This window comes from Ciconia boyciana, chromosome 1 (assembly GCF_034638445.1).
Source record: "Ciconia boyciana chromosome 1, ASM3463844v1, whole genome shotgun sequence".
NCBI lineage: Eukaryota > Metazoa > Chordata > Aves > Ciconiiformes > Ciconiidae > Ciconia > Ciconia boyciana.
In genome coordinates, this window is record NC_132934.1 from 102,389,095 (window position 1) to 102,414,822 (window position 25,728).

The window sequence follows — 25,728 nt, forward strand, 5'->3', positions numbered from 1 at the left end:
AAGAAAGGTTGAAGAAATGGAATAGCAAAAAATAACATGCCCTTACTGATATTAACCTGACCCAAGAGACAAAGAGGATGGAGATTTCTAAAAGAAGAGGCCAGCCTGTGTTGTGGCAATGGAGCGCAGCGCAGCAAGTTGTGCAGTGCTGGAGGTGAGCAGACGCAGGGAGCAAGCTCCCTCCCTTGCTGACCCCGTGTCCTGCCTATTGGCAGGCAAAAGTAAACCAGAAAAATCATGGGTGATCTGCTGGGCAAATAGTTCCTGAGGAGTTTCCAAAATGGCCTGGCTGGCCTGACACTGGTGTCGCGCAGCATGCTAGGGAGAGCTGCTCTCTGTCGTAAATGATGGGGGATTTTCTGAGGCTGCACTGGGATGCAGCAGCAAGGTGTTGGAGCAAGAAAACACGTTTGGTTTTCTGAAAGTATGGCATCAAGCTCTGGTTTGTATGGTCTACACTGAAACACAGATCTGATCCTTTCTGATCAAAGTACAGCATATCTAGAATATAAAAGAAGGGCAAAGAGAAGTCTAGAAGTCTAGAAGTATCTACAGTATCATACGGTATCTACGGATAGAAGCTTATCGTTGTTAACAAAATCCAATAAAAGGACGATTAGTGGTCAGGATGGGAAGCTGTAACATAGAGGTGAGCAAGTTGGATTGGTGTAAGAAATGTGATTTATCTGTCTGCAAAGGATAATAAAGTAGTCATTCTCTACTTAACTATGGCTATAAAGCTATTATTAAAACCAGCCTGGAGAGCGTCTAGTGTGCAATGCCCAGGGGGGCAGCAAGCATAAAAGGGTGCCCTTGGCTGATGTCATGGCTCTGCATTTTCTGTTCCTCTCTGAACTATTCTGATCAGCACTGAGAATGTCATTAAAGTGCAAGTGCTTTTTCGTATTTAGAAGTCCTATTTTGTCTAACATTTTACAGTACAGAGTAATTTTAAAGAATAGGAGGAACACTGAACAGTCTGTAGGTAACTATAGAAAATAATTTAATGAAGTCAGTTTAATGGCTTTCTGTCCTTTTCTACCGTTAAGATTGCCTGCATAAAATGCAGTTTCTTGGCCTTTTGACAAGTACTTGGGAAGTTTGTGCATAAGTTGTTTGGGTAGGATCATTCTGATTTCAACACATTATAATCACCTCAATGCTTGTTCTATCGATTTCCATCCCTGTGTAACCTAATAAAGTTATAAAGTATATTTTTCAATGAAGTCAGACATGATTTTGCTAAAACTGCTAGGGTTCTTCTCTTTTGACTTAGAGTAGTGCATTTGCGATTTGAGGAACTTGGATACAAATGACTGGGAGAGTAACGCCAAATTCCCTATAATATTGCAAGCAGCATGTGGAATCGGCTTATTTCACTCTTACACTTCTGCTCAATAATAAAAATAAAATACAATTCCTGACTGCAAATAAGTATATTAATTTTGCTTCATCAGTTGCAAAGTGAGTAATTATTGAACAAAATGGCTACACATTTTTCCATGCAAATGCTGGTGTCATCAGCCACACTAGAATAAGCACAAAACATTTCTGTGGTAATTACTAGAGTCGGTCAGGGTTTCTGGAAGTCAAAAGAGCTCACAAGTTGACCCACATGTGTTAATAACTTTAATCAGCACTTTTATTATTAATTTCAACACTAATAGGTAACTGCATTGATGGTAAAATTTAAGCTGCTTGTATGCTAGTAGAACTTGATCATTCATCTACCCTGAGTTTGCTAAAGAGGAATATGATCCTGATTAGAAGCGAGTCTGTATGCAAACAGATAAATGTAATCCCTTGCACTAATCTGCTAGGATAAATTCAAATAGAGTTTATTTTGGTTTTAAAATATAATTTACTGACACTTCATAAAAAGCTGAAAGTACAACTAACTTTGAAATATGATTTTTAAAAAATCTTAATTATTCAGTTATGCCTTGAATTACAAATTGGTTGTGTGTGAATTCTAATCGTGCCTGATATCTGGTATTGGGTTATTCTGCAGATAGGATAACCAGCTGCAGAATTTAATGTTATCTCTTAAAAGCTGCAGAAATACTAATCTCTGAACAGCCTATCTAGAGGGTATTTCTAAGCCGTAGTCAGATGAGAATTTTAAGTGAAGCAGGGTATTCAGTGTGATACTTTATTTAGCTTTACCTAGGTTATAAATCTCAACATAAAACTGTAATTCATTTACTGCTCCTAAAGATTACATAATAATTTTGCCTAGGATTTGTTAAGTATTTTTTTGCCTTATATGCTACCAATATCATAATAGTTAGTGCTAGAAATGTGATAGGGAAAAGAGAAGAAATTTTGCTTCCAAGCTGGTAAACTATGTCTTTAAACGGTAGGGTTTGGATCACTGATTGTTAGCATGGTAATAAAATACCTGAACAGAAACTTTCTCTGTCCCAGGTAGTCGGACTTTTTTTTTTTTTAGGGACTTTAAGTATTCTGATCATAAACTCACAAGACCGAGATACATAATGGTGGGGCACCGGGAGGGAATGAGGCTTGCAGCAGGGAAGTTTGGCTTTAGGGGGCTTACGGCACTAGTTTGGTAAAATAAAATTATCTTAGGTCTATGCAGTTTTGCTTATTATTTCTCTGTTGACATTTTCTTCAGTGTTTTCTCCAGCCTATGAAATGCAATGTATTTGTTTAATTTAAAATAATGTTTGCTCTATATCTGTGTCTAGATCTGTATGTATGTATCTAATTTAGATAAAATAACACTATGTGACAGTGGATGCCACCATATCCTAGAAATTTCAGGTGACTGCATGGAATCTCTTAAGTAATGACTTTCTGTGTCATGTCCAAGCTGAAAATTGACTGACAGGACAAATACATAGTGAATTTTTCCCCATCATTTTTGTGAATCAGTTTTATATTCTAAACAGTATCAGGTAGAGCAGGTTACAAAGCCAGACTTCTTTTGCTTCACGCACATGGACTTTTCTCTTAGACCTTTGTATCTTGTGCATGTGCTGTGCTCTTCCTCAACAAAGTTGTTTGGAGAGTTAGATACATATATTTGTTCCTGTGCCATGAGCAGAACCATCTGGTCCTTCCTGGTTTTTTTTGCCTTGTAGTAAATAATTCTAATGTAGCTCTTGTAATGGACTTTGAGTCAACCATTGCTAATTTTTGTTGATAAAATAGAAATATAACATTGGGGTGTATTTCTATAAAAATAGCACTGTTTAAAGTGAAGGGTTCAGAGGCAACTATTTTTTGCTAACTTCTGATGTGTAGGCATGTGAAAATGAATTGCAGAAGAACAAACTGTAAAGTTACTCTGAAAGCAGGGTAGAATACAGCAAATCTAAAGAAAAGAGTAATGAAAAGTTTTATTTTCCAGAAAAAAATATTATACCATCATAGCTCCCCAAACTTAAATTTGTTACAGTAAGTAAAGATTTCTTGTATAACGAATATTGTGTTAGAAAAAACATTTGCATCTATCTCTTAATTATTGCTTATCACTATATGTTTCTGGTGTGTCCTTGATGGTGTGTGTGTCTGCTTTGGGACTAAACCTATTCTCATTGAATTAAATGGCCTGTGCTGAGTTCTGGTGAAATCAATGGTGTGAAGAATGAATTCACCTCATTACAGAATCTGGTCTTTAGTGGGAAGAGAACTGGGACATTTATTTACATTCACTTGTGTTTTTTCCTCCATTTGGATGCAATAAACCTGAATATAATCCTCTTGAGTGCTATCAGTTTGAATAGCTTTACTTTTTTTGTCTGTAAAAACAGGGTAACTTCTCCAAACAGTTTTCAAAGGATAGATTGAAATAATTAATGCACATCTAATGGCTAATTTGGTGGGTAACGCTTTGCTTAATGGGATTAAATCCATGCTTGCATATACAAGAAACTCCAGGAGGCACAAATGAGGCTACTGCAAAGCACCTCGAAGTAGTATTTGTCTCTAGTACTTTCCCTCTTCCCCTCTATCATATAAGGAATACACACTAAGTCCAGATGTGAATGAATTATGGATTAATCAATTTGTTTTACACAAGCCCATGCATTATCTGGGCAGCCCAGCTTTGTGTTATGTATTTTAAGTAGTACAATATACAATAAACAGTTCTGTGGTGAGAAGAAATTTTAATGGATAGAAGTAGAAGAAGGATTTTCATAGAGAGTACATAGCAAAAGTAAATGTACTGCTAAGGATCCTTTTCACGTTTAGGAGAAAATTTATTTCCTGTGGCCATTTGATCATTTGGCAATCTTTCACCCCATCCAACAGTTCTGTAACTGCACTTTCCAACATTGTGCTTCAAATAAAGCTTAGCTAAGCTCTCAGTGTTACGAAAAACGGAGCTCGTATAAATTTCCTTTGCATTCTAACTCCATCTCGGCTGCACATAAAAGTAAACAAATACAGTTTCCAGGCAGTCTTTTTATCTGTCTGCACATCTCGGAAGCTTCCCAATAAGGCTTTTTGTGTAGAGAGAGGGGGTGTTTAAAGTAAATATAATTCGAAAGTTTTCGTCCATTTTAGAAGCAGCATTAAAGACCTTAAAAGAAACATGTTCTATGAGATTGACAAGCAATTAGATCAGTGCAGTGATAGTGCAATGCATAATTCTACACTTACAAAATTAATCTGAGTGAGAAAAACCAGCGAGAACATAATATCCCATCTTAAGTGGCTGTTTCAGGTATGTGCTCTAAAACTCGAAGGTATGAACAGAATTGTTCTAAATAAACTATATCCAGTAAGCGGCTGAGCTACTTGTCTACATTAAGATGCAAGGAACCAATACAAGGAATCTAAATGCTCTAGAAATAGTTATGACATTTCTCCAGAAAAACAAAACAAAACAAAATCCAGTAATAAACAACAAGGTGGGATTTCTGTGTGTGGTGTTTCTGGAAAATCGTTTCATTAAAAAGTCCGACGAAAAAACAATAGGGTAAATTCAGTGCTGTAGATGAAATTAGTTTCAATCACTGATGATAGCTCATCTTTCCAGGTTCCTTATACTGATTTACATGACCTAGACAGAGCTTTTCAGAACAGGGCCCTTCTGTTTCTAGATGCTTTACAAAGTGCGATGTATGCATACTAAGCTTCACAAATAAGATCAGCATTGTAGCTTATAGCAATATGCGCATTATCAGCCAAGTTTCCTAATGAGATCAACCTTATGCAGTCGCTGTCTTTATCAGTTGGCCCATTTCCACTAAATTTAACAGAGGGGTTAAGGTTTTCAATAGGCAATTAAGTTTCTCCAGGTTTCATGAGAATTGATGGCTGGATGGAGAGAGAAACTCAAGGCAGTGCCTGCGTGGGAGCAGCACGAGCTCAGCAGGGACCTGTTTGGTTTAGGCTGCCGTTGGCCGGCTGATGGGCATCCACAGCAACTACCACCGCTGGGCAAGGCTGGCATTGTGTGACCTGTGGGGACGTGATGGTGGGAGAAGGTTTAAGGCGTGTTCAGAGATACTGGACTTTTTTTCATAGTGTAGGAATAAAAACGGAGAGAGGAGAGGAAGCAGAGATTTGCATCTGGGGATACAAAACAGAGAATACAAATTATTATGATGAGTGATTTCAGTAGCCCTTTTTTCCCCCCTGTTTGTGCTGACTTTACGTGTCTATAATTCAACTTGTTCTTAGTTTTAATGCAAATACAGATCAACCTCTAAAATCCCATCTCTATCATCGTATGTGCTTGATGGTATAAAAATAATAGATCGTGCAGTGTTCATTTTGGTGGACTGATGTCTAACTCTGGTGGTACTCACTCTGGTGGATTGACTGTTACTGTAGAATATTGCCATGTTTTTTCCTTTACAAAAAAGATCTGCAAAAATCCCGGTGTGTTAATGTTCAAATACTTTCTTCTTCTGCCCCTCCGAAACCAGCACGTTCAAGAACTATATGAAATCTCAGGGTCTTTAGTGCATCGTCATCCCATCCTTTCTTTGGCATGCAGAACATGAGCCGGTCACTTTGTCATTAAATGCTTGCGGGAATCGATGGAGATTTCCTGGATAGAGGGAGTGCAGAATTTGGCCTGTCCTTTTCAGACAAGCTGACCCAGTGCATTGCGAAGGGTCGCTAAAGCTTTGTGCAACATCATCTGTTAATTATCACTAGCAAATGAACTGTGAAGTTGAGCCTGTTTTGGAAAATGTTTTTATGTTATTAAAAGGTCTGTGATGTAAGCTTAAATACAGAGTGGTTATCTGGACTGTCAGCAACATAGAACACTGAAAAATTTAAAACTGCAAAAAATAAATGCTTTTCCAGAAAGCCTACAATGCTGAGGATTTTCTGCTTTACAAAAAATGTGATTTTAATACCCATATTATACATCAACAACCGAAATTGTGATTCCCCCCCACCCCCCAACCCTGCACCATTATATTCTTAAATTTGGTGTTCTTACTAGTTTTACATCACTTTGCTTGGAAGCTCTCATATTCCCTTTCAGCACAGTAGTTATTATGACGAATGAACAATTAGAAAAAATATTGTTAATACAATAGAAATTAACTACCAGAATAGATAATGGGCATGACTGGAGACTTTACTTAATATTTGTAAAAGTAGTTTGATGGCTAACAGACACCTCTGTTAACACTTCTCATTTGTTAGTGGTGATGTAGAGATATATTTTAATGTATATATTGAATACTGGAATTAACATGATAAATTTTAATATTACTTGCATGCACTGTAGATATCGGTAAAGCATAATTGTTTACTTTCATCTCAGTCACAAAAACTGACATAGGAAGGTTTGAACTCTTACTGTAAATATACAGGAAATTTTCTTTGTGATGAGAGCTTGGGGTCCTTTTTCTTTCCTTGTTTTGCTTTTTCCACAAGTCTGCCTCTCCACAGAGAAGCAATTAAGAAGGTACTAACTCCTAGTGTCTGAGATTTTGAGAGCACTTCAATATTTTTGGCAGTTAAAATATTACTTTCATTATTCGTATCTTATGGGTGGCAAAATAAAGGTATTGTGTAAAATCATTAAAGATAAGGAAATTTCCTCCTATTTCTCCCACCCCCCACAGGAATGCATTGCTTTTTAACAGTCCTTAATTCAGTCAAAATCTATATGTAGGCTCTTCATATTTGCCATTTCCTACCTATGTATGAAAAGGTATGTCCTAAAATGTAGCCTTTTTTTTTTCTTATGCTGTAATGCAATCTGAGATAAGGTTTTCTAAAATTGGGTGTAGTCCCTCAGGTGGCTTGTAATAAAATGCAGTGATGGAGGCATACCAGCCACTTGACAGAGGAACACAGGTCTCAGCAGTGAGGTGTTAATGGGGACGTAAAGCCATGCCCCTGTGCCCCACTTGCAGATCCATGACTAACGCCCTTTCTCTTTAGCAGCATTTTACTTTGCCATAAATTTTTAGCTGTATAGTTGCTACATGCTATGAAAATGTGAACGCTTCCAAATTAGAGGAAGAACACTTCAGAGCTGGAAGAAGCAATTCCTTCTTTTCTCAAGGGGAATTCATGAGGGTCCGTGGAGTTAGGGTTTGTTCCAAGACCCTTTGCTGAAGGGCTCCATTGTGATATTTCCTTTTTGTGATAGCTCACACATTGGCTCTTTCTAAGGCCTGTGAAATGCTTCATGTTCAGAGTGTTGTTTTCCTAGTGGAATATTCCCCTATGGTATTATTATTATTATTGCTAAGCTTTGGTGAGTAATGCTGCAGAAAGAATATGCAGGGAATTAATATTAAACCAAGTCCTTAATCAACCTTTCTCTTTACTCGGTACGTAACTGCTGTTGCATGTTTTTTTTGTCTGTGCGTCTCCTAGCAGAGGCAGGATATGACACGCATGGCTCTCCATTAAGTGGGTCAGTAGCAGGGGGCTGAAGGCCCGCTCTGAAACCTCTCCCTCCTTGGTGCAAGGTGCGTAGCTACTACAATGTATGGAGCCTCGGGCGTTGGCACTAGTATAACCTTCTTCCTGCCTGATAACCTGAGGCCACCACTGCCTCTGTAAGATGATTTAACTGTTTCTCTGCTTGACACCAAGCTTCACTAGTAATTTCTTCACGCTCAGAAGCCTTCTTACAAGTGGATGTCTGTACAGGGACTGCAATGAAAATATCTAGAGACTTTGCAAGTCTTAAAACAGTCTGCTCCCAGTTGTCCTGCTGGATGAGCTAAAGTAAATCTTGCAACCTTTCCGCAGCTTTGCATATGTCTACCTTCCTTATGATTCAGTCATGATATTTATCTGCTGAAAAACATTATATGAGGAATGTGTTGAAAACCCTGGATGACAGCCACCTGGGTTTTGCAAAATATTACTGTAGGCTTAACCTAAAACAATGGATGGCTTTCATTACTGGGGGTTTGGTGCCCTTCCTGACACTGGCTCTTTTGGCATGGGTTAGATCTGGTGCTGTCAGTGAGCTTAGGTGGAAATTGATCCTAGAGGAAGGAAAGGAAAACTGGTTTCATCCCAGCAGAATTCGCTGTGATGAGTGTATGGTCACAGCTTTGACTGTACATCAAGGATGGCTCCTGTAAGTGTCACAGCTTTGGTCCATGTTGGCTGCAACACAAGGAATTGCTCATGGGCTGACTTATGTCTGTAAATAGCCTCGTAGCTGCAATTCTCCCTCCAGCACCTCCACTCTCAGCTTGCATCGTTGTGATGGAAAAGTTTCCTAATTTTCTTCTCTGCTTGCAGCTGATCAAGAGAGTTGCAATTGAGCTCAGTCTGAGACAAAACAGCCCTCTTAAGTCTCTTGTTGGGCTCGTGCATGTCTGCACTTAGTTTGACATGAGCCATGAAATCAGAGTAGTCCCTCCCTGCACTAACACTGAGACAAGAAGAAAACGCACCAATTAGTCTGTGCTTGCTGATGAACTCTGAATATTTTGTGCACAGATATTTCTATTCCGTTATTACCCAGCTAGCAGAAAGCCATTTCCCGCCAATAGTGATAGCCAGCATAAGCTTAATGACTCTTGGAAGTCTGAAACTAGGATAAAAGGGAGTGGGGGGTGCCTTAAGTCTCCCAGATGGGAACCGTTCATGTTATCAGTATATTTGATTACTGGAGCCATCGGCAGTGAGCTAGCAGCAAGCTGTTTAGTATAACCATACTTCCACTGCTTTTTGTAAAGTCTAACTTCAAAGTGCTAATTTAAAGTGCTAGGGAAACATCTGCCATTTTTGTGAGGTGCTCACTGAACAGAGAAACACATCTGATTGCGATCAACAGCATCTTGTATCTGACTTAGTGTCTCTTTCTTCAGCCTTGCAGCATGTAGTCTCTTTGGGATTCCCAGTGAGCCGAGATGTGTGGACTGAATTCTTTTAAGTAGCTCTCCATCATGTGCATTGGGTTGTAGATGGAAGCTAAACATGAAAAGGCCACCTAATAGTAAATCAGTCTGGGGTGAGCTACTGTTGTGGGATGCACAAAAAAAATTGCTAGAGGAAGGGAAGGGATAAGTGACCTAGAAACAACAATTTGAATAGTAAGTCTTGCCTCTTGGGGCACTTAACACCAGATTGGATTAGACAATAGAAAATTCACAGCGGGGAACATCTTTTGCATTAACTAGATTAAACTTCTGCTGTCCCTGATGAAGGGACAGCAGAAGTTTCTGGGTCTAGTAAAAGAATACCTGTCTAATCTAAAACCCCTACAAAAGCTGAAAAAGCTGCACGGCTTGCATCTGTCACCTGGGCTTGTTGGATATTCAGGTTCTGCAATAACCCTATGCATGGTTTGCTGTCTCTAGGCGGTAACATCAGGCTTGCTTCAGGAAAGCCCTTTGCACCAAGTTTTTGCAAAACTGAGAAGTGAAAGCAGTTGCTTTTTCTGAGAATGACTGACTGTTTTGACGAAGTGAGGAGTCCCCTTCCAGAGATGAGCAAGGCACTTCCCTCCTTTCTGTTTCTGACGAGGCTCTGGAAGGATTTGGAGGGTGAAAGATTGCGTTATTTAATGATATGTTCAAAGTTAATCTTCTTCACCTTCAGACTGGAAAGGTAGACCATTTATTGTTGTTTTCTGCACACACCAGGTTCTCTTTCCACAAATAAGACAGAGAAATTTGTTGTTGGAGATCTTCCTGTCTTGCTCCTGTTACAGTACTGTGGACTTTTTATTAGAGTCTTTATTCCATGATGTGATAGAAAATGTTTGGCCCTTTGTGGCATTATAATATTTTCCTTCTTTTGAATCTATTTCTTCCCAAATAAATCAGAAGGAAACTTGCATTATTTGAACTTTGTGATAGTGCCTCTCTGGAAGGGATCCTAGGAGGACTATGAAGGGCTCACGAGGATCCTAAAACACCTTAGCTTGACCTCATGTTTCCATACTGCTAACATTCTCTGGCATAAAAAAGTGGAAGTTAATGACTTGAAATACTTTCCTTTTTTAAATGTAATTATTCTGGCTGCCTAACGTGTGGTATTGTAACCTGAATCCTGATCATATCAGTAGTTTGCTCCTTGGCTTTAAAGCTGAGGACAACAGCAAACCATAATGTTGAACTTCATGGGCATGAGCTGTGCTTTTGGTCACGTTTCATAAATACGTGATGGTGTATTGATGACAAATACAAGAGTCTTCCTCAGCGCTAAAGGAACTGGCGGTAAGGAAAAAAAACCCTAGTAACATAAACAGCTTTTGACTTTTTTGGCAGGGCAAGTGGCTGGTATGAAAAGACAAACCTGGAAATCTTTTCAGGCAGCAAGCTCAATGGAATTTTGCTATGGTGGGGTTATTGTATCTTCCTGTGTAGGAGCCTCCTGGCTTTCCTTGGGAGTCTTGGTTTTGCAGATATGGTAGTGGGGAAGTTTTATGTTGAAAGGGTTACTTGGCCCTGTAATCTTAATATAATTTAATGATCAACAGGACTATCTTTAGTCTCCACATCAAGGGAGAAGCCTCCTGACTTGACATACTTCCTTTGATGCAAGGGACGCCTTGCTTCACTCATTTCTGTTAACTGGCTACTGTGCACATCAGATCTGTTAATACACCATGCCTGGTGTAATCCAGGCCTTTTCTTCCCTCAGTTGTTTTTGCGCAGATTTTTCCACTGATGTGCCCAAACAGTGGCATGGAGGAGCCTCTTCCTTCTGCGAGGGAAGGAGGATTTGGCCCCTGCTTCTTCCGTCTTGGAGTGTCCCAAGTTTGTTTATTATTTATATCTATGAGTAAAAAACATAGAAATATATAAATAAATAAAACGCAGGATAGATATGTTCTTTATGAACAGGATTATCTTTCATAATTTTAGGTGGCTAACTTTTAGGCATTTAGTCTAGGCTGTCTCTTCAGATGCAAGCCTGTATACACTTGAAGTGAAGCACCATGCGGGGTGCTCGTCTCTCTTCCCTTTCTGCTCTGAGCCCAGGCAGCTATCTTGGGTTCAGCATCTTGCTTTCAGACAGCGGCAGCGAGGCAAGATCCATCATGGCCAGCTTCTCCCTGCATTCAACCTCTGTAGAGAAAATCTGGTGGGCGCCTGATGTGCGGCGTGGTGGCGGTGGCACCCACAGCTGTGAAAGTCTGTCCCCGGGGTGGGCCAGGAAACACAAACCTGCAGCAAGAGGTTTTTGGAAGATAAGGGGTAGAAGTAAGGTGAATTGCATGCAGTGACCGTGAGTCCCTCGGATCGCTGCTGGTGGAGGACGGTGATGTCTGAGAAATGCTGTCTGCTTCGCCCCGGCGTGTAGCTGCAGCAGCTCTTGGTTGTTGGGAGAAGGCACTACAGTTTCTGCCTTTAAACACCACCTTCGTATGTAACTGCAGTTGCATCAATAAATCTCTCATGCTGGGACTGGTTTTCATGGGCTTCACTGAGAAACTCAGTTTTAGGGAAGATAAAACTCTTCATTTATAACTGTATTACTGAATTTTGGTAACCCCTAAAAATAAAACTCCTAAATGAATCACTTAACGAGGGCCATGGGAGAGAGAAAATTTTATGGTGGACAGATTTGATCTGAATTTACAAGTAGTTCAGCTTTTACAGTCTGTGTTTCTTAAACTATTACCAGGAATCATGGTCTAACTCAATCCAGATGCACACTAAAAATGTCAGAGGGGGAAAATCCTATTTTAAAAAAATACACCAGTGTGTTTCAAGGCTCCAGGCCGTGTTTCAGTGATTCGCTTCAGCAGATCCCTGCTGGGACTGGCTGCATTGAACTGGCAGTGGGGGCCAGCCCTGTGGACGGGGCCCCGGGCAGCCTTGGGGTGCAGCATCTGCCGATCATGCCATGTTTTGGAGCGGGGTAGATGTGTCTGGACGTGGGTTTTGGGATGCCCCGGCTGTCTCTGAGCCTGGAGCAGGGGAGCGGCTGGCAGCGTGTGCAGGCAGCAGGTGGGTAGGTGGCTGGAGAGAAACCCGGGGCCGCATGCAGGAAAACTGGTGCTGGGCCTGAGCTGGCGGGTTGAAGCTGCTCTCCAAAACCACACTGCGCAGGGCAGACTGCCACGCAGCGCTCTCAAGGCGGGCACCCGCAGCATGGCCTCCCTCACCAGCCCCCGGGCTTCCTCCCCTTCAGCTACTGGGGTTGCTGTCGGTCTGTTGCCGAGGGTTTTTTCTCACTTGCTTGTCACTAGCAGTTGGTGTGAATTGGTTGTTGTTTTTTTTTTCTTCCTCCACCTTCCACTTTAAAAAGCAAAAGGCCGCAGTGGGTTGTTGCGGGGGCACTGGCAGTGCTGCTCTGGGGGCGTGAGTGTGGAGCAGGACGAGGAAGGTGTGCCAGCCCGGGGTCCAGGCGTGCGTGTGCACAGACCTGCAGCGGCACGAGAGAGTGCCTGGGCATGGAAGAGGGCAGGGCTGCATCGCTGGGTGGGAGGAGAGGAGAAGAGGGGAACAAAAGTCGAGACTTTGGAAGGAAGAGGTGCTGGGAAGAAACTTCTCAGCGCCAGAAGTGCAGCTTGAGAAAGAGTGCCAAATGTCGTAGCAGGCAGCTGGGGTTTAGGACTGAGAAGGGCTGGCAACCTTGTCATGAAATGCAGCAGTGCTCCCCTTGCTGACTTGGTCTCCTTTCCTTTCCTGCCACCTCATCTGCTATGGCTCTGCCAGTCTTTACTCAGTCTGTGTCAGCTCCTTGTACAAAGCTTTCCATAGCTTCTCCTGTACAAACTCCTACAAAAATAGTAATTACCTAACGCTGTAAGTTGCATAGGTTGTTTCTGTTTTTTCTTAACATCCTCGTGGTCTATGAGTAAATGTCATCCCCACTGTGTAATAGGAGATCTGACTGTGCAGCTGCTTGCATAGGAGCACGTGGTGAGCAAGGGTAAGTGCAAACTTTCTAATTGTTATTCCTTCAGAGCTTGCTTCCCTCCTGAGCAAGAGCACCGCTTTGGCCTCATCCTTAAGCCCTTGTGTATTTGTGTACTTAGATGTCGACTTGTGACTCAACTCCTTTTTGATGCCTGGAGAGAGGGATGCTGTTTGTCTGAGCCATGTTTAAGCAGTAAGCTTGACATCATTTACAATGCAACGTAACTGTATTCCCTGCCAGCCTGTGACTTGACATTAGCTGTGCCACACGCCTGTACTTAGACATCTTGTTTTAAAGCCCTGCTGTATTTTACTGGACTGCTGAAACTCGGACTGGTAAAACACTGGTACATGCATATTGAAAAGATGCGGTGCAACTCACAGTAGGCACTGGGTAAACTGCAAGGTTAACAGAGTGGGAATTATAAATGAAATGTTTATTTTTTGTGCTTTGCTCTGCATGAGGCAGCTGAGTGTGACTGATCCCTCAAGGCTGGCAGGCTTGGCTCTGCCCAGCTCCCATCATCAGCCCATCCACTGCAGCGGTGTGACCTTGGCCTCAGCCCCCCAAACCACGGCTCAGGGCCGATGAGGGGCAGAGAATACATTTTGTTGGTGCCTAAGGGACTGGCCTGCTGTTTTTGCATGTTGTGCAAATATTGAAGAGGCAGTAACCCCTCCTCTAGCGATTTAAAAACCTAAACTGATCCTGTTCACACGAATGGATGCTAACTGTTTTAACTGGTACTTGTTCATTACGCTGCGTATCTCTTTGACCTTTGTTTCAATAGGCTTTGTATCTTTTGTCTTTTTCTCTCTCTCGCTTTCTAATCTGGAAAGCTGTTGCAAAGGTTATTATTTAGAAAGTGCTTTGTACCTTTTTTTTTTAAAAGAATACAGAAATCAAACATATTAAGGAAGGAAAAGACATGAACTAATTCATTTTCTTGGTTTGTTTCTAATCGTTGGGCTTTATCATTTTCTCAACACATATTTTTCCTGGAACCATCACAGCTAGACAATGTCTAGCAGGATTTTCCTTATTGAACAGCTTTAATCCATTACCTGGGGTGCTGGAGGCGAGGCTGCCCCAGATAAGCACTGTGTAGGCACTTGGGCAGCTCCACAGAGTCAGCCAAGGTTGACCACGGCTGACATGGAGCTACAGCTAAGTCCCCTGCACTCTTGACTTCTCCTCCATAGTCCTCTACATCTCCTGCTCGAGCTCCTCCTGGTCTGGGGAGTTTATTAGTGCTGGAGAAATACTGGCCTTGAGATAACAGCATGAACGTGCCCTGCTTTGGTACTGGAAGAGGGGAGTCAGGGCCAGGATCCCCAAAGCCTTCTTCAGTAGCATCTCAGATACCCCCAGGCTTCCTGGCTCTGGCTGCTCTGTGCTGGGCTGCTTGGCTTCCTTACACTGTATTTCTGAGCACAGTGCTGGAAAACCCTGAGCTGCTTCTGGACACATCCAGCTCGAGGCCAGGGTACGCTGGGGCAGACTGCTGCACTGCGTGAAAGCAGCTGAATTACTGCTAGAAACAAATTGCCTCTGGATGCTGTACAGCTGTATTCCCCGATGCTGCATTTTAGCTACCAAGTCTAATGCGATTCAAGCTGGTTTTGTGTTGAACCTACTCTGGCGTAAAATATTGTCCTGTGACTGTTTAGAAGAAAAACTCTGGGAGGCTAATCTCAGCTTGTTTGTTGGCTTAATATACAATGTTGGGCAAATAACTTAATCTCTCTGTCTCCATTTACCCCATGTATATGAGGTCTTATAATCCTGAAAAAAATATGGTGAAGGTTATTGTTTATAAAGTGCTTTGAACCTTTTTTTTTAAATAATAGAAATAAGAGGGGGAGAAGGAAAACCATCTAGGATCTTAATCTTAATTTATTTCCATGGCTTTGTTTCTAAACACATGATTTTAAAAAAATGAATGCGAACTCCTAGTTCAGACAAGCAAACAAATCGACTGTTTGGAAATGTTGTTTTTTTTCCTGGCTGTGCTAGGCTCTCAGTGGGAACAGTGATTGTATCATCATCTGCTTGAGAATTTACAATTACATTACCAAGTATCCAGGCACGGCTTTTCAGTCATGCTTTATATAAATTGCACACTTGAGCAGCGTGACAGGCCATCATCATTAACTTTATTTCTGCAAAGGAGACTTCCTCACGGTGGTGAGTGCGTACTGCCTGCATGTCATCTGCAAGTTTCTTCTAATGAAATTGTCAGCGTGGCCCGATGAGCCAGGGAGAAACCCCAGTGCGCAGAATGGTCCCGCTCTCAGCACTGGAGTAACTCAGCACCTTGAAGCACTGCTCTAAGTGGTTCAACTACCCTCCGTCACATGTGGTTAATAAGAATTGGCACACTTTGTTCACCTTAGGAAGGAGATGAATCATACCAATTCTTTTCAATTTATCTTCATCGAAGGGCTTCACAGGCTCTTGATCATTCTTGTCTTTCTCTTTTGAACTCCCTCCAATTCTTTGTACAAAGCACATCTCAGATTCATTTTTAAGTGATTATTTTTTATTTTTTTTTAATAACTGTGCAATACAGCTTTTCCTTTGGGGATGGACCTGGAGCTGCATATTGGATCTATAGTTACTTAGGCTTCTCAGCCTGAATTGCTTTGATTTTTTTTTTTTTAGCTACATTTTTGAACTTAGTATATGTTTACAAACTGATACAGGGGCAGTTTCATCAGTTTTAGCTGCTGAAACCCAACAATATTACTGTGGCCTGCTTGATATGGTCAGGGTATAAACATATGCAATGTTGACTAGGAAATGCACATCAACATCTTCTGAGTAACAATTTTATTGAGCTCTCAATTAGGGCAGTAGGAGATTTTTCTCCCTCAGAAAAGTTTTAACATTTCTTTTAAAAACAAATAAAACCCAAAAATCTTCTGGGGGCAATCTATCCAACAAGAGGCAGCCAGTTAAGGTTCCTGTGCAGGGAATTCAGGTTTAAAACTTTCCTCTCAAACCGAAAGCACATCAGGGTGTCTCATGGGTATCTCATGGGTGTTTCCTGACATCTGGGGTTAAAAGTCTGTCTCTCCTGCCCATAGTTCCCTTCTCATGATTAATGGTCTCCAGCATCCCCAAACTGGGAGCCCAGGAGAACTCTCACAGAGAAGACACTGCAGCTTTACGGTTACAATGTATAACCTGGGATACAGGAGATGCATCTTCAAATTCCTCTTCTGAATAAAGTGGAGTAGCGATTTCAGCCTGGCTCTCCAGCCGACTATGGTGGTGTCAGTCTTTCTTTATGTTTAACACAAAATTTTGTCCTGAGAAGCCCTTCACTAAAATTTTGTCCAAACGGACGTATTTTCTCACACACAAATTTTAGTTGATGAAGGAATCCCTAACCAGGCCCAGTAATGAATCCCTGCAGGAGATGCTGCTGGATTTTCCCAGAAAACAAATGCTCTGTGTGAGGCTTTCTTGCAGTAACTGCAGTGTTAGTGATCCTTGGTTGTCTCCATGCAGATCCTGTGCTCTCTCCCTGACCCACGCCTGCGAGCTGCAGGGAACAGAGCCTGGACTGTGCGGGTGGGAAACTCTAGGTAAAATGTCCTGTATTGGTTGAGGGAGGTTGCAAACATTTCCAACCTTGGAGATACTCTAACTCGGCTGGCTGAGGTCCTGGACAGCCTGGTCTAACTGACCCCGTTTAGAGAAAGGGTTGGACCTGCAGTGGTCCCTTCTGACCTCATTAATCCTATGATTCTTATTCAGATTTCCATCTCCTTTGCAAACGGACAGACTTGCCCTCATACTGGCTATTTTTTCGTGAAGCACCATGCGGTACTGCTGCATTTATGCCATCGAGCACGCAGTGATATAAATCTTGTTTGTTGATGTATCTGATGTTTCTGTGCAGATGCTGTACCAATTCTTGGACTGACAGACCCAAGACTCTGCTACTTACTGGATGGATTCCTCTTCATTTACGCAATCATCATGACAGCCCTTTTTGTGAAAGTGAAGGTCAGTCTATCCAAACACATGCATTTGGCTTTGGTGGTGTAAACAAGCTGGGCTTAGCTGGAAAGTGGGGGTGGAGAGGAAGCATGTCTCTTAGAATAAGACCTTTTTATTTTTTTATTTTGTTTTTTTTTTGTTTTTTTTACTTTCCTCCTTTGCTGGTGCCAACCTGAGCAATCTGGGGGAATTCTTTCTGAGGGCTCATGAACGGAGAGGAAGAGAGTATGTGAGAGTATATTGATGCTACAGTTATGGATGCAGTCAGAGATTCTGGATATTGTAGCTGGGAAGTGCCTGATCAACAGTGATGTGGTTTCTTCTGCTGCTTTGTCATTGGAAACAGAGGAGGGGATATACAGAAAATTCAGGATAAATGCCAAGCTTGCGAAGGATGTATTAAAATGTCTCAAGAAGTCAGGCATCTTTGATAGTATGAGTGTGATCATGCAGATTATATAACCCCAACAACCACAGGAGAGGAGTCGGGGGACAGGACGGACACAAGTGGATGGGCTGTTGTTACCATCCAGCAGCTGTTCAGCATCTAGGGAGACACTTAATGGCTTTAGTGCACTTCCACGGAAGAAGATAACGTAATGTGTTGGAGGCATGTATGTTTCCAGACATGTACATGCTCTGAGAGCTCTGCTAATCATAGGAGAGGAGCTGTCTGCCTCTCCCCAGCACAGGGCACTCCAATGCAATGGTGCTTTCAGCCAAGCCTAAGCAGGCCAAAAGGTGTCTTGGATGCCGTCTGCACATCTGGCTCAGCCTCCCTGCAGAAGAAAAGCCTTGCTATGCTTGGGATCTCAGCTTGCTTCTTGCAGGTCGTGGCTGAGCTCACCAGCAGGAGCCCTGACAGGGTAATAATGTGCTGCTGCTGGTGCCCCACCGGCTCTTTGGTGGGATCATTTCTCAGGACTGCAAAGCCAGTGCTGAACCCAGAGAGAGGGAGGGATGTTTGGAGGAAATGAGCAGAACTCGGTAATGGTGAAGAAGCAGCGTTTTTTGTTGCCAGTGTAAATCCTGACTGCAGATGAAAGTGCTGGGACTGGAAGTCTTTCGGAGGCTGCTAGAGGGACGAGCTGCTGGGGCACACAGAGCATGCACTGTACCTGCCAGCAGGAGCCATGCACCTTGCCTGATGCGGGGCGAGAACGCGGTAGTTAAGGAGGGCTCAGCAAAGCATCCAAGGACGAGTGTGAACCTGGCACAGGGAGCTGCCGCAGCCACAGTGCGCTTGCCAGCCACTCTTCCTCCCCCACCCAGAACGTGTCTTAAGCGTGCTGCTGCGGGGGCAGAAACTTGTGTGGTTTCTCCTGCTGGGGCTCCCTGCAGGGGTAGAGCTGGAGCTGGAAATGGCTCCTGGTCAGAGGCAGCGGCCATCACCTTTAGGTCTGAGAGCACTCGCTGTCCTCCCGGTGTGCCTAGCTGTTTGCTGGTAACATGCATAGCATTCAGCTGCAGCAAATAAGCTATTGCATGAGGGAGGGCAGCAGAAGGAAGGGGAAAGCCATGCCTGTGGTTACGCGGGAGTCTCGCAGCCAAAAGCAGCAGAGGCGCCGCAGCTGAAGTGCCACCATAAAGCACCAAGAAGCTGGTGGGGCATTTTCCAAGGGACCTCTGTCTTATCCCAAACCTAGGACTTTTTTATAAATCTTCCAAGCTGTGTCATATCTCTGACCTCACCTCCTGGCTGAAGAAATTGTTTGTGGAGGCTTTTGCCAAGGGCACAGCCTCGTCACTGTTGTGAGATTTTTATTTATGGACCATATGGACGATGCACATGAACATTTAGTCTCCGTTGCAAGAAACATGGGTTGGATGCTTGGTAATTTACTGGCCCCACCAAAGGTTCAGTAGCAATAATGGCACTTTCACAGGGAAAGTGGTGGGGTAGGTAACTTGTAATTACTACAAACACCATTTTAAGAAACAAAGTCAAGTTTATCCTATACCTACAAACAAACCCATCTAGAAAGTTGCTTTTAATAAAGATTTTAACATATGATAATAACTCAAGAAGGTTGAAGCAATACAGAATGTAGTTTGACACTGTTTTTTGAAAGGACTGGAACACAAAGTAGCTGCTCTCACTGGCCTAAAACTGGCCTTTTTTCCTGAAAATTTGGCTCAGCAATTAACTGCTCATAAATATTGTGAGGAGCAGAGCCAAAGAGTAGCTACAGAAGGGAAATCCTTTACCTCCTCGTTAGTTGCTACTCATGCCAACTTACCATGATGGCACCGCAGCCCTGCAAGCCAGGTGCCGCTCCCAAGGAGTGTGGAGATCCCCTGTGCCCTCTGAGGTTGAGGAAACCCAGGAACTTTGCAGGCAGCACTTTTGCTGGAGGGCTGGGGTCTCGGGGGGGGTGCTTTTGGTTGTTAGCAGCCCCAAATACCCAGTTTTCTTATCACAGGCAGCAGTTATGATTTTATAGCCTGATGGAGCTATTTTCAATAGCACAGGATTATGATATGCACAGAATAGGAACAGAAAAGCAGTGGTGGGAAAAAAAAAAAACCAAACCAAAACCCACAGATACTTTGAGTAGCAAACTGGTGTTATGTGCAAGTAAAATGGCCTGGCTGCTGAGAGCAACCTGGCGTGTGTATAAAAGTGCCAACGCAGCAGTGGCTTGTATTGCCTGTAGCCCCATCAGTGCCACAGGTTGGCTGCTTATGGGTTGCCCTGTTTCTGAGGAGAGTAACTTCTAGGAGAGAGGGAATGAAAGGACTGAATGGAGCCACTGTCTCTCTGCTCATGGTATGGTCTCTCTTCCAGCTTAGCCAGGCCTCTGAACCACAGCTGCAACCAGGCCAGGATGATGTGTATAATGTAAGTAACTACCGGTTTTTGTTTGTTTGTTTTCAAATCTGCTACCCAGACAGACCTTTTGGGGCACTTGTAGATACTGAATTGCCTGTGGATCAGAAAAACTTGATGACCAGCTAATGAAAGTGATATACCCAGGTGTGCAGCACAGCAGCTCTAAGGAGGAAAAATAAAACCTGACAAGGGCAGCTTCCGTTGTCACTTGTCTGGCTGGATGCTAGATAGATATATGGGCTGTAGGTTCCTGATTTGATCCACTGAGCTGAAGGTATACCAGGAACGCAGACCGTTTCAGAGGCAGTGCTCAGTGTGCTGCGCCATGTAACATGCCTGCGAGAGCTCTGTGTGTGTGTGTGCAGCCACTGGACTGTTATATATGACATGCGCACCCCAACTTTGTGCCCAGCCCTCTGCAGCTGGCTTGCAGGTCTTGCCAATCGCTGTTCCTTGGGCGACTCACAGGCATGCTACTGCTCATGTTGCCAGTGTTATTTGATGTGGGCTGGAAAAAGGGCAAATGCCCAGGAATGCTGCGTTGCTGCCTTTGGGCGACTGTAGCTCTTGTGTCATCGAGCATGTGGAGCCTGAGTCATTGCATCCCAGCTGTCTCCGTCCCCCGAGCTTTCCTGTTGCCCTGCGGCATGAAACCTGTTGTACCAGATCGTACTAGAGGCGCACCTCGTCCACTGTGCCCTGATCGTAGCCAGCATCAGGTGGCTCTTCAGGCAGTGAAAAAGGACAGAGACAAGACCCTGTCTGTCCTTCCTAGCTAAACTGCTCACTCACGGCAGCGTTAAACTCTAGCTATTTTTGCTATGTCTAGTTGTCTTTTGATTTTAATTTTTTTTCTCTCACGCTTTTGACCATAGCCACATCCTGCGATGAGTTCTACTGTTTAACTGTGTAATGTATGAACACTAATGCGTTTTTTTTTCAGTTTAAGAAGTGTTGCCTGTCACCTTTTCAGTAGCACTCTGTCAGCTGTGTTATTCTGACCTGAAATCTCTCCTTTGCCCTCTTCCAAGGTAACCTTTCCCAGATAAGAAATGTATTGCACATAAAATTTCCACAGCCACTTGATGCAAATTTAGACGAGCTGTTCTGCAAGAAAAACCAAGCTCATGGATCTTCACCCACCAGTGGGAGAGAAAGCATGAAAGTCAGAGTCCCTCCCCCTTGTGTGCTCTCATTTTCAGCTCATTTCTACTTAAGAAAGGTTCTTGATGCAATGGCTTGCAGTTTTGTGCTGCACAAACCACTTGTTGTCATTTCCATGGCTTAATCATAGAAATTTTTGTTGACAGTTGCATTAAGGGGTAAAATAATTTCTAAGTCTGTTATAATACTCATGAATTTGGACACCAAAGTGGGTTCCCTTTCTTTTCCTGTGTTAAGTCAAGATCGATTTTCTCATGATCATATTGTCCCTCACTGCTTCTTGCTTTCTCATTTCAGAAACTGTCTCGTGGACACAGAGATGAATATGATGTTCTGGGGGCAAAGCGAGGTGCAGACCCTGAGCTGGGCGGGAGACACCAGGTAACTTCCTCCCACACATGCACATTTTTCTTTTAGTCTGGTTCCTTCCTTCTCATGTCTAACCGCTGTTTAGACATGCAGGCATTCATCACGCGTTTGCTAAGCACCAGTGCCTTCCTGGAGAGGGAACGGCAAAATCTGTGTAGTAACTCAGGTGGCTGGCAGCGTGGCGGGGACAAGAGTAAACCTTCCCCCGCCCCTTTGATCTTTGCCCCTTGCGCCTCCCATCACTTTGCTGAGAGCTTGCAGCTACCCAGAATAGGAAGTGAGACCCAGTCTTGGGGCGGATGTGGAGCAGGCAAGGCGGGAGTGGGTGTTTCACAAGAGCTTGCTGCACGTGATGCTGCCAAACAAGTGCCAACAAAGTAAAGCAGCAGCCAAAACAACTGTTTCTGCTGCAGAGCCCAACAGTTTCAAAGAAAAAGGGAGGGGAAACCTTCTGCATCAGCATGTAGGGCTTGCCTGCAGGTGACAGCTGTAGGGACTGAGCAGAGACGAGCTAAGTGTTATCAATTATTAAAGTTAAATTAATTGTCCAGAGAACAAGTTGTCTTAACAGAGCCTTATGGGTGGAGGCAAGAGGGGCTGTAACGGGTACGGCTCGTCCACAGAGCTGTAGCTGTGCCTTAGAGCAAATGCACAGGCACATGCAAGGTGGTGCGGGATGCTGGTAGTGCAACACGTGGGCAACTTTCTGCTTTTGTTTTACAGCAGAGAAGAAAGAACCCTCAGGACACCGTCTACACTGTGAGTAGAGAGAGCTGGAGGGAGAGGAGAGGGAGGGATGGCTGGAAATAGGAGTTTCTATTTCATAGGAGATTTTTTTTCCCCCTACCCAATTTCAGCTTTGGTTCAAATGTAACAGCTGCTTTCAAAGACTTCTCTTCCCTTCTACCCCCCCTTTTTGCTAGAAAATGTCTTCTCCTTTCTCCGTGATAGGAGAAAAACACTGGCAGATGGGGAAAAGAATTTGGCTCAAGATACCTGCTGATCCCTTTATGTTAGCCATTAGTGATTAACCAACCTTCGTCCCATGTGACTGATGCTGCAGTATTTTATGTGCTTGTTCTCCAGCCTCTCTGACTGCTCGCTGACAAAGGCCAAATGCCAGTGCATCTAAGAGTGGCTGCTTAGGAGCATCCTGATTTAATTGATTTAACTCCGGCTAAATGTGGTGGTCTGTGCTCCAACGGATAGATACATGAATGTGAAAGCTCATGTCTTAACTCAGCTCTTTCTGGGTGTTCAGTGCTTGCTGAGAAATGAGCTTGTTTCCAAGACTGGCCTTCATCGTTATTGAATCAGATGCTCTGACCACAGCTGGTTGTAAGCATTTGGGAACTGCTTACCCAGATGGAGGAAGGAAGAGCTCCTCTTTCTTAACCTTCACCCTGCAGTGTCGGACTTCCCTTTCCTCTGGGCCTCAGCTCCATGTTTGGGTTTGTCTCCTGAACAAATGCTGCTTAAAGCTTTTCTTTGGAGAGCTTTGATTGTAGTACCTGGCACTAATCTAGATCAATGGCTTGGTTGAGGGTAGAGTTATATTCATTTAAGTGTTTGGAGATGAGGTGGTATTGATATGCTAAGCAGATTTGACCATGTATAGCATCTACTTAAATGCACATTGGTCAAGTCCCACCACTGTCGCTTCTTCTCTGAAATATATTGAAGCTTTGAAGGCAAGGCAGCCCCAGAAGCACAGGCTTGGAGTGCAGTCACCCAGGGGCTGGCTTGGCTTTTCTTGTAACACGCTGACTCTTTTCCCTTCTCTGCTTGCAGTCACTGCAGAAGGACAAGATGGGAGAGGCATACAGTGAAATTGGAATGAAGGGAGAGGTGAGTCCTACTTTTCTTCCTGGTGAATGCCTGGGATGAAAAGTTCTTCATTGCCGCTCCCTTACAGAGCAGTAGCCCCAGCTGCACGTAGCTGCCTTGCACAAGGAAGTCCCCGTGTTGCACAGCACCTACAGGCACAGCTGAGAGCAGTTACCTATTTCCTGTAGTAACTGGTGTGTTTGGTGCAGCAGTAAGAAGGACATGTAGCTATAGAGTTACAGTAGCCATAAAACAAGGTGGAGATCAGACAGCAAGCTTTGTCCCATCAGTATTAGAAACACAGCCTGTACACCAGCAGTGTCCTGGGCGGATTGAATAATGTCAAGGGGAAATATTTCAACTTTTGGACAGAAAAATTCTGCTGGCTGCCCCAGCTGAGGAGGCAGAGGGCATGAGATGGGTGAGGAATAGTTGAAGGAAATGTCTAGTTTCAAGCACTGCAACGTCTGTGGCCCAGCAACTCACATTAGTTGAGCGTGTTCCTCCACAGCAATTCAGAGCTGGAGGTTCACGGTTTCCCCTCTATGGGCTGTCGAGACTGGTCTGCTTCAGAGGCACAAGTAAGCATTTGCAAGCTCCTCCTTGTGTCTGTCTTCAGATAAGTAATGGGGGAAACATTCTCCTTCCCCCACCTCCACTCTCAAATTTTTAAGATGGAACAGATCAGTTATGTCTAAAGCTAGCAGCAAACAGATAGGTTTAGCTCTGTGCACAAACTGCTGGGGGAGGGAAGTTTGTGTTGAAAAAAAACCATCTGGGGACACTGTTTATGGCAAAACAAAAAATTGGTGTGACCTACACAGGTTCTATTTTATGTCAAAGTGTCTTAAATATAACCTTTCATTTCCCTCTGAAAAGTGAAAAAAAGGGCATTTCAAAACAAAGTTTAGTGCTGAGAAATGCTGAAGGAACACCGACATTTAATCCCTTCCACTTTTTTATTATTCTAATGCCTATCTGCCACATTCAAGCTCAGTTTACAAGCTACGAGTATATGAAATCTCACCATGTTTTTATGACTGTTTCTATTACTGGGGATGGACACACACACCCACCAAAAACCTTGCCTCATTCTAGATATATGATCATTTAACAGACTGCTGCAATTTTAATTGTGGCAGGCGCTACTCTTTGCTACATGTTTGTGAAAGGTTTGTGATACAGTCAGTGCTCTGTTGCCACGGGGCAGTTATGACCAGCCGTGGGCTTGACGTGCCAGCCTCCATCCAGGGGGCTGTGAGCTCTGCTGTCCCTGGTTCTCACCTGGACACAGCACTCTCGTGCACAGCTTGGGTGCTTTGTCTGGCAGCTCCCCGTACCCCTGGGAATGCAGCAGCAAGCAGAAGGTTTTTCTTTGTACCTGGCTGGTCTGAGTGACCTTGTTTGTATGCTCTACTTGTACCATGACAGTCCCAGTACCTATTTTACCGAATCCTGCGTGACTTTGTCCTCAGACAGCCTTATCTGCAGTTCCTTTGAACATCTAGACAGCTTACCAAATGTGTGCTGGAGAATTGAATTACTTATCCGTGTCTGTCCAATAGGGTGCGGAGTCCCTCGGACACCAGCTGACATGCAGCAACTTAAAAAATACAGCCCCACTTCTTCCAGGTGTGCCTTCACCGCATAAAACAATGGCATCTATAGGAACATTGCCAAATCTCTATACATACAGTAAATCAAAGAAATAGCAGCATTATAACAGTATGACAGGAAAATATGTCAGCAAATGAAAACAATTTCCTTTTTATTTCCAATCCTCACAATTTTCACCTACAGCCCTTGTAGTGTGTCTGGGTTGGTCCAGTCTTAGCAGGAGCTTTCCCTCCTGCATCCTGGGTGACCGTCAGTACAGGGTGGGGGAAGTCAGGGGTTCCCTTCCTTTTGCATAATGGGAAAAGCACCCATTAATCTATGCTTCTTTTTCTTTCTCAAAGCAGCAGAGGCGGCGAGGCAAAGGGAACGAAGGTGTCTACCAGGTAGGCAACACATCCAGCACCTGCTCCCCTCATCTATCTTCATGACTTAATTGTAGCCTCTAGTTACCTAGCGATGCATGACGAAGCAGAGCTTTCAAAGCACCTTTCTGAGGATAGTTACTCAGATTTAGGGCAAAGACCACGCTGCTGGTACTTTGATAAAGTGGCTGCATGTTCTAAATACAACTGGCAGGAACACTTGTTTGGCTGCTCTGGTAGGAACCATTT

At 43.5% G+C, this 25,728-nt stretch overlaps 1 protein-coding gene across 4 annotated transcripts in view; it reads left to right on the forward strand.

The window, feature by feature from the left end:
* The window catches only part of CD247 (CD247 molecule), a 58,703-nt gene that overhangs the window by 30,122 nt on the left and 2,853 nt on the right, over positions 1–25,728 (forward strand). For 3 of the 4 annotated variants that reach the window (XM_072885523.1, XM_072885533.1, XM_072885552.1), the window contains 6 exons: positions 17,207–17,313; positions 20,096–20,149; positions 21,602–21,685; positions 22,397–22,432; positions 23,465–23,521; positions 25,459–25,500. In XM_072885523.1, the coding sequence (XP_072741624.1) occupies positions 17,207–17,313; positions 20,096–20,149; positions 21,602–21,685; positions 22,397–22,432; positions 23,465–23,521; positions 25,459–25,500 (380 nt within the window). The remainder of the gene's footprint in view (positions 1–17,206; positions 17,314–20,095; positions 20,150–21,601; positions 21,686–22,396; positions 22,433–23,464; positions 23,522–25,458; positions 25,501–25,728) is intronic. The other variant, XM_072885542.1, reaches the window with a different exon arrangement.